The sequence below is a fragment of the Ruditapes philippinarum genome, unplaced genomic scaffold (assembly GCF_026571515.1).
Source record: "Ruditapes philippinarum isolate M1 unplaced genomic scaffold, ASM2657151v2 ctg1511_1_1_1_1, whole genome shotgun sequence".
NCBI classification, from domain to species: domain Eukaryota; kingdom Metazoa; phylum Mollusca; class Bivalvia; order Venerida; family Veneridae; genus Ruditapes; species Ruditapes philippinarum.
In genome coordinates this window covers 226,806-242,843 of record NW_026852838.1, presented here as the reverse complement: position 1 = coordinate 242,843, position 16,038 = coordinate 226,806, and the positions used below count along the sequence as shown (strand labels likewise).

Genomic DNA, 16,038 nt, shown 5'->3' with positions numbered 1-16,038 from the left:
TATCACCATTTTCCTATTACTAAGATTTTTTTCCCACTGATTTTAACAGTGATACAGACAGTAGTAAATGTCAATATAAACACCTCTTTTATCCTGTTAGTTAACAAGATTAATTCTTTTTCAATATTGATCTCCATAAAAATATCGGGAATGTAGACTCAAAGTCCTATAAAGATACATACCATTACGATTTTTTAAAAATATTTTTTGTGATTTACATGGATTGTAAGTACTGTTTGCAATGTGTTAATTTTATTTTTTTTCACAATATTTTAATGAATGGGAAAAATAACCAAACATTACCATATAGTCGTATGACAATATAATACAAAATTAGGACACATGCAGTTAATTTAGACTGCAAAACAATGTCAACATTATAACTATTCTAAGCTGGTATTTCTGATCTTTATGAAATCATTTAGGCATGATCATTCTTCATTAATTGTCAGAAATCATGTGACATGTTACCTTGGAAAAATCGGTGAACATCATAAAATAAAAGCCTAAATCATCTATCTAATAATACCTACTGTAACACTTCAACATTTCTTGTTCTCAGAAATATCATGATTTTACAATCTCGAATTATTCATGCTTCCATAATTGGCATCAATTAAGACAATTATATCTGCATCCATTCCTCTTGTAATCTAAGAAGGTCAAAAAGATGCTATTTTAATACCCACCTTATTCTCCAATAATTATTCAATAGCAGAGATTAAAGCCAGGCATTTTATCAATAAAATATGTGGCAATTACCATGATCTTGCTCTGAATGATACAGTCATGCCTTACTGTATTGTAAAGTTCTTACATATAACTGTATCATAAAGTAGCTATCTTATAATAACTGTATCATAAGGTGACAAACTATTACAGTACCATAAAGTGACTTAATGCATATGACTGTAATCATAGTGACTGTATAACTATATTACTGTATCATAAAGTGTCTTAACCTATCATTGTATCAAACACTGACTGTATCATACTGCATTACTAATAAGTGTTAACCTTATAAATGAATCATAGACTGACTGTATCATAATGTATCAAACACAGACTGTATCATACTGTATCAAACACTGACTGTATCATACTGTATCAAACACTGACTGTATCATACTGTATCAAGCACTGACTGTATCATACTGTATCAAACACTGACTGTATCATACTGTATCAAACACTGACTGTATCATACTGTATCAAACACTGACTGTATCATAATGTATCAAACATTGACTGTATTACACTGTATCAAACACTGACTGCATCATACTGTATCAAACACAGACTGTATCATACTGTATCAAACACTGACTGCATCATACTGTATCAAACACTGACTGCATCATACTGTATCAAACACTGACTGTATCATACTGTATAAAACACTGACTGTAGGATACTGTACCAAACACTGACTGTATCATAATGTATCAAACACTGACTGTTTATACTATATCAAACACTTACTGTATCATAACATATCAAACAGTGACTGTATCAAACTGTATCAAACACGGACTCACTGTATCATACTGTACCAAACACTGACTGTATCATACTATAAGAAACACTGACTGTATCATACTGTATCAAACACTGACTGTATCATACTGTACCAAACACTGACTGTATAATAATGAATCAAACACTGACTGTATCATAATGTATCAAACACTGTATCATGCTGTATCAAACACTGACTGTATCATACTGTATCAAACAATGACTATATCATACTGTACCAAACACTGACTGTATAATAATGAATCAAACACTGACTGTATCATACTGTACCAAACACTGACTGTATCATACTGTATCATAGAGTGACTGTATCATATTGTATCATAGAGTGACTGTATCATACTGTATCAAACACTGACTGTATCATACTGTATCAAACTCTGACTGTATCATACTGTACCAAACACTGACTGTATCATACTGTATCAAACACTGGCTGTATCATAATGTACCAAACACTGACTGTATTATAATGACTGTATCATATTGTATCATAGAGTGACTGTATCATACTGTATTAAACAGTTACTATATTATACTGTATCAAACAGTTACTTATCATTATATATCAAACAGTGATTGTATCATACTGTATCAAACACTGACTGTATCATACTGTATCAAACACTGACTGTATCATACTGTATCAAACACTGACTGTATCATAGAGTGGCTGTATCATAATTTATCAAACAGTGACTGTATTATACTGTATCAAACAATGACTTATCATACTGTATCAAACACTGACTGTATCATAGAGTGGCTGTATCATAATGTATCAAACAGTGACTGTATTATACTGTATCAAACACTGACTGTATCATATAATGTATCATACAGTCACTGTATCATACTGTATCACAGAGTGCGGAAATCACATACAGAACCCTGATGATACACTGACAATAAACTCAACAGACAGCACATTGAAAATTGTTTTATTGTTGCTTTTTTTTTTTTGGGGGGGGGGGGGGTTTAAGGGTAAAAAAATGATGATGAGAGGCAAAAACCTCTATAAAAGTAGTTCTGTCATTTATAGTTGAGGATCTAATAATTATGCATTGCATGGTCATTTGAAGCACACTTCATTCCAATTCTGCAGTCTGTCCCATTCATTCCTTTTTTTCCTACCAAGTCACGCACCTAATCAACCATGATTGACAGATGGAAAAATCACAATACAGATATAACAGAGCTAAATTCTAACTTTCATCTTATTCTTTTGTCATTTGATATACAAATTCCATACTATTTACAACATTTTCTGGAATCTTTAGACTGGAATTACAATCTTTGTCACATAACTAGACTGGTTTCCTGCCATTTAAAGTAGACTGTATCACCAGCTCATTTAGTGTAATTCCTTTTGATTGTAGTCCTTGTGGGTGATTACTGACGATTGAGTCCTTTTTGAAACTGACAAGTTTGATAGATAAAACCAGTCTAAAACTAAATGAAAGTTCTTTGGAACTGGTATTTTTCTTGAATTAATCAGACTTTATACTGATACTTATTTATCAGAGAGCATTACTTATAGCATCTCACTGAATTTTCAGAAAAATAAATTATATCTTTTAAGGATTATTTGAAATTATTTGTGTTCCCTTAGAACAGGTTGTCATTATGCTTATATATCAGCAACAAAACTTTTAATGGTTATCTACGACACATGGTAATCTTCAGATTTATATTCTCTTGTGTAACACAATGTCTGATAGACTTTAATCCAATGACAAGTACCCTCTTTATTCATTCTCTTTACCCCTTATTTATTTACTTGTTTTGAAATAAACAAAGTAATAAATATCTATCCCCAATGACACATATGCAAACTTATGACATTCATACATAAGGAGATAGGAGATGGGCCTAAATTTATAAGTTGTAGGATTTATCAAAAGTGATATATCCCCTATTGAATTTATTTGTCACATATTACAAATTTGAATTTGTTTCATAGCATAGACATGCACATTGCATTGAAACATAACAATTTTAGACATTATGGTAAAAATGCCATTCAACTATACTACAATAGTGATACATCTTTATTGGTTTAGAAGATCTTTTCAGGACAATTCAATTGACAGTGGGGGTATGGGTAACCTTGGGTGTGTAGTACATAGTACTTGGGAGGGTCACCTAACTAACTAACTAACATTAAACAAGCAATGGTTACAAAAGAAATTCAATCTGGCCCAGATTCCAGATTATCTAAAAAATAATGACTCGCAATGTCATGGCAAAATGAAATGACATTATTTCAAATATATCACCAAACATAGAATTGTGCAAGTTACAATTAATAATAATTATATATTCTCCTTAAACATTCTACTTTGATTTTGTAAATTTCTATATCCTTATGTCTAACTATCAAACAAAAGCATAAAGCTAACATATTTGCTTAAAGTTATGTCCGTTTGTCTATCCCAAAAATAAAGTAAGAGAAATAACTTGTACGTTACTCAGACAAGACAACATTTCCTATACAATGTCTAATACAAGACAAGGAACATTTTGCATGTCTGTTAATTCATTGACATTCCGTTACAAAAACATTGTTATTCATCAAAACAAAGTTCTCCGTTATTGCAATTTTGATGTCTGACAAAACCATATTTGTATGCGCATCACGTTAAACCAATATGTGAAGTTGTGCCAATGTTTCGTTCCGTAATTGCCGACTTTTATCTTGTATGGTAGAACATTGTGTAATTTGTCAAAGTAAATATGTGAGGGGACTTACAATCTAACATTTTCTGCGTAATTCAATCAAACTATTTCTTAGGATTCTCGGGAATCTAATAAATTGGAAGGATAGATGGAAGAGGCATTTTCTTAGACCTTCATTATGTTAGATATGTGGCAATGGACTTCAAATGTCTCGCTTTGAATATGATTTTCTTGCTTTCCCGAGTATCTGAAAAGGATTTCAATAACTAACATTTAAAGCAATTCCATTGAGACATCATGTGGTCAGGTTGCATCAACATTTTTTTTATTTCTATATAAAGAGTAACAATTACTTAGACAAGAGCTGTCGGTAGGACAGCAACGCTCGACTATTCTAGTGCTTGATAGTAAAAAAATAATGCTTGATAGAGTTACCTCCTCCTGTTTACAGGTTGGTGCCATGATGGTGAACAAGTATGCAAAGTTTCAAAGCCATATGTCAATGGACTTTGAAAATATTTGAGGTATTACAAAAAACTTTAACGTAAATTCTAAGTCGAAAAAGGGGCATAATTCTGTCAAAATGCTTGATACAGTTACCTCCTCCTGTCTACAGGTTGGTGTCATGATGGTGAACAAGTGCGCAAAGTTTCAAAGCCATATGTCAATGGACTTTGAAAATATTTGAACTATTACAAAAACTTTAACGTAAATTCTAAGTCGAAAAAGGGGCATAATTCTGTCCAAATGCTTGATACAGTTACCTCCTCCTGTCTACAGGTGGGGGTCATGATGGTGAACAAGTGTGCAAAGTTTCAAAGCCATATGTCAATGGACTTTGAAAATATTAGAGGTATTACAAAAACTTTAACATAAATTCTAAGTTGAAAGAGGGGCATAATTCTGTCAAAATGCTTGATAGAGTTACCTCCTCCTGTCTACAGGTTGGGGTCATGATGGTGAACAAGTGTGCAAAGTTTCAAAGCCATATGTCAATGGACTTTGAAAATATTTGAACTATTACAAAAACTTTAACATAACTTCTAAGTTGAAAAAGGGGCATAATTCTGTCAAAATGCTTGATAGAGTTACCTCCTCCTGTCTACAGGTTGGGGTCATGATGGTGAACAAGTGTGCAAAGTTTCAAAGCCATATCTCAATGGACTTTGAAAATATTTGAACTATTACAAAAACTTTAACATAAATTCTAAGTTGAAAAAGGGGCATAATTCTGTCAAAATGCTTGATAGAGTTACCTCCTCCTGTCTACAGGTTGGGGTCATGATGGTGAACAAGTGTGCAAAGTTTCAAAGCTATATCTCAATGGACTTTGAAAATATTTGAACTATTACAAAAACTTTAACATAAGTGGTTACGCCAACGCCGACGCCGACGCTCGGGTGACTACAATAGCTCTACTTATTCTTATCGAATAGTCGAGCTAAAAATGAAATAACTGCTGGTACAATTTTATTAAGGCAGTAATACTGATCAAGGCTGCTTAATTTTTTGCTAGCTGAACTCATAAACATTTCTATGAGCACTATAAAACAAACGCATGTGTCATTCTGTGGAATTATAAGATCTCTATGTGTGTATGCCTTGATGGTATAAGTTTTAATTAACATCATGCACCCATTTAGCATCAAGTTTTAGATTTGTTTGAGTAAATCAGTTCTACAGTCATTGAACTTATCTTTTGTTTTTTAATTAGGTTTTAAGTTACAAACACCAACACTGTTTAAGTCATATGGCGCCTTTCCAGTGGAAGAAGACATTACATTCCTCCATGAACATGAATGGGCATCTTAGCTAAAATTAAGACCTTAAAGTAAGCTGCACATCTTTTTCAAATGAAAGAATCAAAAGCCTTCCACACTGATTTGCAAACAACCAGTATATCACTGTAATAACTTTTATCCAGCTACAAAATCTATCCATTGATATACTTACATCAACAAGAAAAAGTTTCTTGCACCAGGAACATACATGCATTTCACCTTCAATTTTGCAGTTATTATAAAAGCCACCTTTCACCTTACTATTCAATCAATTTTAAGTGTATATTTTACTCCAAAAATGTTTTCAACAAAACAAAAACACTATATATCCAATATCTAGGGTCCAGACAACAAACTGTATATTTCATTATACAAACAGACTTATATAATTAAGGTGACAACGGAGTCAATTATCACTGAAAATACCTAAAAAGAGATTTTTTGCTTAGTATATTTATTAACCTTTTCTGAAAACATTCGTGATTTAATTTTTGAAGCAGTTAGTCCAAAAAATGTGTTTTTAAACGTTTTAAAACGGTACCTATCCCATTTTTATCTGCTATTCGCGTAACCTGTCAATTATCGATAACGCTCCGCCCCCTGTTGGGGCATCAATGAGGGAAATCAGTAGTTCCATATATCCGTGAATTACCGCTCCATACTACTCGTAATACATGTATCGTACAAATACTGTACATCTTTATGAATATCTCAACATTTTATCGTCTACCTTTTATTTAGCCTTTTTTTTATATAAATTAAGAAATTGTCGACCAATGTACGTAACATAATGTATGTAACATAAGTAATTAAGCATAGCTGTAAATCGCACGACCACGTGGTTGATTAAAAAATGTAGTTGCTAAAATATCCATAATGTGTGAAATAATAATTTGTTTGTCCTGTTAATCTGATAGATATTACATTGACTTTATGGACTTTTGTACGGATTCAAGGGATTGCTTTACATTCAAACTAGTTTTCTAACAATGTCTAGTAAAACAACAACAAAAAACAGACATAATTTATGTGAACGCCTATTTGACTTGTTGTAAGGGGTCCATGACAAATTTCTAAACCATTTTTACCATTGTCTAAGGATGATTATTTCTCTATGAATCAATAAAAAAAGATATTAAAATATATTACCAGTGAATGCTTTGAATAAATTGTCCGCCAGTAAATCGAACACAGTACTAATAAACCTGGGACAAAGTATAAAATTTATTGTCTATCCCGGTAGAAACTGGATCTCTATGCATAGATGATATTCATGATAATAGAAGTCAAGAAGGCCAGATCATAATGATCGAGTAATACCTTTTTTTTTCTATTAAAATATGTGAAGCATTATCAATTTGGTGGAAAAAATATATAATATCCCGTTCTTATTGTTATACATCTACAATGGACTTTTAAAGACTGTCAGAAGCTCAGTTTTTTCTTATTTTATTTTATATTTTAACGGAATTTCATACACAGGCAGAGTGACACTGGTATAATACAATAATTATGCTGATGATAATAATAATAAACTTCAAAAAGGAAACAAAAAAATACCCCGCTAGCGGTGCGCAAATGCGTTCCATTTCCCCCCACTGAGTGCCTCAAATTTTACCGATAGTCACGTGACATGTGCAACAGATACTAGACGAACAGTAAATCACGTTAAGAATTGAAGAAATTTCGGCTATAAACTGATATTAATCAGCAGCTTTTTAATTGGTCAGATGTCATTGGGTCATAAAATGTTGTTAGAGTATGTTACCGCAACTTGTGACCCTCTCTGGTTGCGATATTTGTGTATTATGCAATTATTTAGCGTGAAACGTAGGGGTCCGAGAGAGAACAGCCGATTTATGACACTTCGTTTGATGCGGGTCGGACTAACTTTGAATCGGCATAACTTTTTTAAATAATCAAGCAATTAACATGCGGTTTGAAGCACATGAAAGGAAATTCATTTACGGAGGGAACCGTGTCAGGGATTTTTGTTTGCTCAATCAGCGACTTAATTATCTTTAATTACGTAATATGTATGGTGAAAAAAGTCGCATAAAATGTTTGACATTACGTAATATTTTTTTGAGAAAAGATAGAAAAAATTTGAGACACGGTTCCCCAGATAATATAAGTATGGCTATTTTCCAAAAGTTTGATGACAAAAAAATAAAAAATGACTTTGATATGACGATTTAAAATTTTATGATTTTTATTCAAAATCAATCATTTACAAAGGCATTTTTTTCAAATATGTTATTTTTTATGATGATCAACGATATTTAATGCACAAAGATTAAATAAATAACAATTATTACTAAAATAACTTGGTTTAAATGACATTTATGTGAGTACCACGGAAAGTGTCTGTTGTCACCTTAAACATTCTAATGGGGAAAGAAGATAGGTACATAATTTGTTCATTGCAAAGAGAAATGATAGAGTTATTTAAAAGACTTTAGGAATCAGATTAAATGTATTACATTTATAGGGATGTGTCAATAGATTACAGGGATTAGATAGATCTAAGGTGTGTTAAGAATGAGAATGTTGGGACTGGATTAAGGGTTTATTAGATACATGTTGTTAGAATGACTACATGATAAAAGATTATATAAGATACAAAAACTCTAAAATAAGTGTTGCAAAGGGATTAAGGGTTAAAATATCTTGTGTTAATTTATATTAGTAAAAATATTAGTTAACATTTTACATTATTCTTTCAGTAGAAAGGGAGTAAAATTCAAGAGCCTGCATGAATTAAATATAGCTCTTCGTTACACCCTGCCCCCTCCAACGGAAATGCACGAAAACACACTCCTGCTTAAATGTTTACAGGAAACAAACATTATTTTAATTACAAAATTCTTAAAAATTATCATTTAACTATGTTGGTCAAAAGAAAGCTGACAAAAAGTATGACAGAATTTAAATTGCAGGCTCTTGTATTTTAATTTAATTAAAAATGTCAGTTCATGGACAATATCTACTTACACTTTTAACTGAGATCCTTTTATAATCCTGAAAAATGTAAAAGTATCGAAACTATAAAGTATATTTTTCAATTGATCAAGCTTCTTTTATTACTGTTTTAAGTATAAACTTTACAAAGTAGAAGGAAATTTGAGATTTACTGCAAAATAATGACAAAATTGAGGCATGACTCAGTTTTTTTTTTTGTTGATTGTTATTTCTCGTGCAGTATTTATTTTCATGGTTTAAGACATTACGATTTTTCATTAAGGAAATTTTGAAGAATATGTAGCAAATTTACCTTGACATTAATGAAAGTACAAGAAATCGCTTAAGGCAAAGTTGCACAATGTATGATCCCCAGACCTAGCTGTACATTTATCAATCTATTTCAATGCACATCGATCAATAAATAAAGGTAACAGTTGAAGAGCAAAATTGGAATTCATTTTTTAACATCACTAAGACCTTGACTCCCACTAATATCCCCGACTATACTCAAGGTGACTTTCCAGCTTTTAATTACTGGCAGTGAAAGACTGCCCATTTAAGCCACAATTTAAGTGCATGGGCACATGAGTAAGAATCAACCATTTGCTAAAATTTTATTTATATGGCTATGGAAATTATAATTTGGCTAGAGCGGTTTTCTTATTAGTAAAAAGTCCCTGTGTCATGAATAAATAAAATAATCTTACAGCAGGACACTTGTCATACAGTTATTCTGACATATCTAGTATCATACAATTTCAATACAAAACATTATACGTTACTTCCTGAACTTTTCTATGCATGTATATATACACATATATGTTATTCCGGCACTGGGGAGTCGGTTTTCTGAGATATTTTGTAGCGAAATTGTCAAAAAAAAAGTTTATTCATCTTGATTATATAGCTGAAATATTTGCAACAAGAAAATTCAGAAATTGAAATTTAAGTCTAGAGGCGAAATATAAACAGATTAGACATCGGAATTACATCGCAATTTTAAGACACATGAGGCGAGAGACAAATGGCTATAGCCATGTTTCAATTTCAAACTTTCATTAAAATAAAACTAAATCAAACTAAACAATTTCCTTTTAATCCTAAGCAAATTACGCGTTTCGCTATCAGAATGATACCGGATTTTCTCCATATCCCTGGATGAGAAAATTGAAATAAAAAAGACCGCAGTTAAACACAATTTGTAATCATTTAAATTGGTATCAACACATTGTAAAAACTGCCGTAGTTCTGAAATGTCCTCGTCTAAACAACAAATAGTTGCTCCAAATGATTAAAGTTTCTGAAAATTGGCAGCAATGAGTAGAAATTTCCAAGTTTTATCAAAATACATAAATTACAACAGCACAAAAAAGCTGCGTGAAACTCAATATCAAACCATAATTATTGTATCTTGCATAGCTGTTACATGATATAGTTTAGGCTGGACTTGAGGACACTGTATTTTACAGATGCTTTTCACATAGCAATTATTACCCTTCCCCCACCCCACCCCACCTACATGCCACCATTTTGAGGGTCATTTCCAAAGGTAGGATAAAAATCTCTCATAATTCTATCATCTTAGTGAACAAATTGATAAATTGTTTCACATATTGGTGCTTTAATATTAAACATAAACATTCATTTGTATAAAAGAATTTGACAATACACATAAATCAGTAATTTTTTTTCCATATTTTGTCAAATAAATTTTTTAGACCATTGACCCCCAAAATGGCTGCCACTTATGGCAAGGGAGGTAAATATTGTGAAAATCGGGGACTATCATTTCACGTTTACCATTTTATACATTCTTTATCTATCAACAAATGACAACAACAATGCTTAGACTATAATACATTTAAAGAATTTAACCCTTTACAAACCTGTTTTAATCTGCAGTAATTCAATAGGTCTTCGCAGTGAAAGAGAAGTCATTAAAATAACTTTCCCTGAAAATGACTGCGTTGTTGATTACATTGAGACTGGTTGTCTTCTCAGGGCGCCAAAATAGTTCCAATGGACGTTTTTTTACGTTCTTGCAATCAGAAGTTGACAATATCAAATAGAGGGCTTATTTCACACTATAGCTGTTTATTATCATTGATACATAGGAAGATAATTCCCAATAGGCGTAAAAGTAATTGTTTTCCTTTGATTCGGTTTCAATGCTGCATGGATAGACAGAAAAAAGACTAACATGACTCTGAGGAAGAAAAATAGTCCAATATCTTCGTCATTTTTCGAATGAAATCTAGACGGTGGTGCTCTTAAGTGTCAATTAATCTAGCTGACATTGGGTTTGTTTTTTCTTAACCTTAAGAACATATTTTTTGGAAAGAATTTAAAAGTTAATGTCACAGGGCAAAAAGTTTTCATAAAAAAAACAACTGTTTAAAAATTTGGTAAAATAATTTAACTATTTAGTTTATGGATAAAAAAAGCAGCTTTCAATTTCCAGCTGTCAAATGGATGTAGGTTCTTATAATGATCTAACCACCTGGGAATTCAACAGGTACAACCATTAATTCATGCAATATGTTAAACTGAATTGCGCAAAAAATTTCTTCCTGGCATGACTAATGTCAACTTCAATGTCATTATGTCAATGCCTCAGGTATTCATTCTATGCAAATAGGCACTCTTGACCATTTATTTTTGTTAATATGTATTATTAAAGATTATCCTATACTAAATGACCACATATATAATTTTTTAGACGAAGAGTCCATGTAACAAATTCAAAATACTATAATTATAAGTCACAGTCTAACAATTTCAATAACAAAATTTATCATAGCCATTTATACCAAACACCAAAATGAGAACACCAAAATCAAGAAAGAAAATGTTAACAAAATTTGTTACCGAGATATTAAATTATAAACTGCATGAATCAGCTGAAATACCAGGCAACTGGTAAAAGGAAAATTATTAAACAAAGATACATCCCGTCATAAATTTTCTATTCAATATCCATTATAACTGAGTGTTCAGTAAACAGAATAGCTCCCGAAGTAATCAAGTTATGTTGAAAGTCTTAGACAATTTCGGATCGAAGGCTGTAAAAAATATAGTTAACAGCATAAAACGTATGTGACAATTCCTGTGAAAACCTTAAAACAGCACAATTTTAAGTAACTTAAGCTGAAGATAGTTAGATCTTGTAACAGACAGTGTGTATAGGATGAAAGTAATAATTTTAATACACATGTACATATATAGATCTTCAATGGATTTATACAACAAATTTATGATTCAAATTTCTTTTGGGAATTTAGTACCTACTTCAGAAATTATTCTTAACCCATTTATAACTTAAAATGACATGTAAAAAACACTGAAACACTTCTTTTCCAATGCTTTTTATTACAGTTTAGTCAAAGTTGACTGCAGACTAATGCTTTGAATAATCTTGATATCCAAAAACTGACACTGGAAAAAGAAGCTGGACAAGTCTATTTCATGTATTCCGCAGGTTAAATTAAATTAACTTTCTGAATGGAAGCGGTTAAATTATTCACACTTGCCTATGCAACACTGCCCGTTGACACATTCCTTACTCATTACATTAAATGGACTTATGGGGTAAAAAAAAACTTTGAAGGAAGAGCATTTTTATATACTCAGGTTAAGGTAAATATAAAAGTGCCATAATCGGCACTACAGAAAGCCACAAGTATATTAACAATGCTCAACTTTCACCATAATATCTTTTTATTGGATTCTTATATTACCAAGTAACAAGTAATATTCTTAAGCCGTTTTCTTACCTCCTTGTACAAGCAAAACAAATTACGGCTATAAAGACGGACATTTTCTGTGAACCTAATACCAATCGGCTCACTAATAAGATGAGCTCCCTGGACGGTAATTAAATGTATCGCGGGAAGCTACACTGTCTATAGATATCATCAGCTGGGATGTTTGTTAAGACAATCTATGATCGTCCTATTGACAGGAAAACATTCCCAAATATCCTCACTAATATCAACGAAATTAGGCAAAACTTTTTTTCTTCCATATTGATCTTCCGGCAAAAAAAACCAACGACGAAACAACTCACCGAAATAAAGCATATCTCTTGTCAATATTATGCAAATAGCATGGTAAATAATATTCCAGTATTCATATTTTCAATGGGTAACGGTAATGCTGGAACGTATAATTTCTAAGTGGTGGTAATTTGACTTTTATTCACAAGACGAATAATTATATGTAATGGCACAGAGTAATGTATGCAGTAGGAACGTTGTTTAGAATCAATGCCTTCTAGATATGTATTTATATTTTCAAAAACGCACATCAATCTAAATTTCTACAGTTTGCTTTCCAAAGATATTTAATTTTAAGAATATATTTCATGTTTTGTATCTCAAATTCTTTTTATCAGTATTCTGTGTCGTTAATTGATAACCAATGGATTATCCTGCTTTCAAATACTTTAGTAGTGAATACAATTTTTTACAGCTTTATTTAACTTTTCTATAAAGTACTTCAGTCACTACCTTAAAATTATTTTCTTTAATAATCATTCAGGTAGCAGATATCATGTTACATCTATGACCAATTATCTTTGCTACTAATAAAGACAATTTATGATCAAAAACGTAACTTTTATTTATTTACATTATTTAATGAACATTCGATACTAAAATTATTCAAACACACCATGGCAATACAAAATTAAAAGCTGAGCATAATTTGAGCAGTGTAATCACCGTTACATAATATATATTATAAAGTGCCTTATAATAATTTCCATGATGCTCATATATTTCTAAGAATTACCTTCTAATGGATTATGGTATAGGGTCCAGTAGTGTTCAAGTTGCCGTTGTCGGCGGTACAGGTTCCTATACCAGTACATGTTTAAATTGAACTTCCGGCTCCGCGACCTTCTCGTACATAATTGATTATAGTTGTAAGCGGAGTTGTACACAATGGTCGACATTAAGCCGGCATCAGGGTGATATACTTTACAGTAACTTTGTTTTGTTTTCCTCGTAAAACACTTCTCCGTTCGCAAACACATGGGATTTCCCTTCTAGACATGGTCTTCTATGAATGACGTATGCTCCGTCGAGATTTGAAATCTTTGAAAATTCATGCACTTTCTTAGACTTTTTCTACATGATTTATTCTCGCAAGTTCTTACATGTTACTAGGTTACAATAATATATTTTGTTAAAATGGGAAATATTCCTTCTTTATTTTCTTCCTTTCTTTTTCTCTTAAAGTTGTATGCAGGTTTCAAAGAGGTGAAAACATCTTAAAATTAACACAATTTCTTTTCTTTGTATAATTTAATCTAAAAAGAAAATCATATTTCTAGAAGTAAAAAAAAGTATCTGATGATCATTTAAGAGCATTCTATGTAGCAAAACTTCATTTTGAATTGATAACCAGCAAACTTTAAGAATAGAAATTGCCGTATTTGTATTCAGACCAACAGATAAATTATTTCTACAGCATTTACTAAATTAAATTCATAAATTCATTCGCTCATAATGACATACACATCTGTTTTCGTCACTATGTCAATTCCATCAAAGCCTGGATTTTCAAGCATTTAAAGCATGTCTTTACATTATATAACAAAAATTCAGACCTAAGGAAAATCTCATTACTAAGTATTACGATCAAAGAAAAACTTGTCATTTACTGCCTTAAGTAAAATAATTTCTATTTGGATTTAAGAAAATGACAAGAACATCAAAAAGAACCATTTCCTTTCATTTTACACATCAATTATTGTGTTAATGATAATAAATCCTGAATAAGATGACATTATCATGTGTCAGAAAGGTGTTAGATGCATGATTTTTTTTTTAAGTATATAAGTACATTAACATGTTCAGCAGAAAACAAGAGCACAATTAGAAAATATAAAATAAAGTTTCATTTTTTTGTCAAACAATTATCATCAAGCAAAGATCACTGTAAATTATTACGTTACTTTAAACTGTATTGTCTAGTGTATTGTATATTGTATTTATATTATTGTATTTATATTATATATTGTATTTACATTGTATTCTATATTGTATTCAATAATTCTGTATTGTATTGTATAAATGTATTGTATTGTATTGTAAACTTTCGGCGACAAATTTTTCAGTGATGTAAAAGCATAACTTTTTTGGGGGGTTGGGGACATTTGACCGGCTTTAAATACCTAATGCTTAACGGTCATCATAAATGCCAAAATAAATATGATATGTTTGCTATATTTAATTGTATTACGTTTTTTATTGATTGTAGACTGAACCTTTTTTAATTGAATAAGATTTTTTTTAAATTTTCCGAAGCTTTTTTAGTTTCCCTCTCAAATATGCAAATGAAATTAGTCACTCACCAAAAAAACAAAAAATTGTATTAAAATTAAAAAATTCCCTCGTTTTTCAAGATGTCAAATATAAGATAGATTTTCAAGATCTGGATGGCCATTTAGAATTCCATGAATAAAATTTAAATGTCAATATCGATAGAGTAGAAAACCAAAGTGATGTGAGACTAAGGGAATTCATCGACATTGAAATCAGCTCTAGTTAAAATGGCATCAGTCCTTGAAATGCATTGTTTATTGAATAATTTAATTCAAAGAGAATTTCTGTCTCGTATATTCCTTTTCATTGCTTTGAGCGTTTTTTTTTATAAAATTGTATTCAGTGTATCTGACTATAAGATCCTTATAGGTTTGAAACCCATCAATTAATTTATTTTTTGCTTTTAATTATTTGCAATCATGCTGATGTGTATTGCTAAATCCTTACTTTGTCTTAGTTTATAAAACTTAATTTGATTAAAGGCACATTACGCTTCAGAAACAAATAAATTTTAACTTCTTTAGAAAAGGGTAAAACTGCATGAATTTTATATTGTTTAAATAATAGTTTCCGAGAAATGTTAGATGCTTGTTACCTGATGAATAGAAAAAAAAAATAAAGATCTCCTCCATTAATTTTTTTCTAACAGGTTGTAAATAACATGGGCAGCGTACTACAAAAACTTCAAAATTTAATGCACATGAATAATTTAATTATGAGAAAACACTGAATAAAACATTCCCAAA

General features: G+C 31.1%; 1 protein-coding gene across 6 annotated transcripts in view; it reads right to left on the bottom strand.

Annotated features, from left to right (window-relative positions):
• The window catches only part of LOC132725844 (amyloid beta precursor protein binding family B member 2-like), a 93,740-nt gene that overhangs the window by 56,878 nt on the left and 20,824 nt on the right, over positions 1–16,038 (bottom strand). For 2 of the 6 annotated variants that reach the window (XM_060711053.1, XM_060711069.1), the window contains exon 3: positions 8,994–9,020. The exons of 2 other annotated variants lie outside the window; for them this stretch is intronic. Coding sequence is in view for 2 of the 4 variants with exons in the window: in XM_060711030.1 (XP_060567013.1) it covers positions 13,755–13,998 (244 nt within the window). In the remaining 2 variants the exon portion in view is untranslated. Of the gene's footprint in view, positions 1–8,993; positions 9,021–13,754; positions 14,128–16,038 lie in introns of all 6 variants that reach the window. 2 more of the 6 variants (XM_060711030.1, XM_060711038.1) reach the window with 1 other exon arrangement.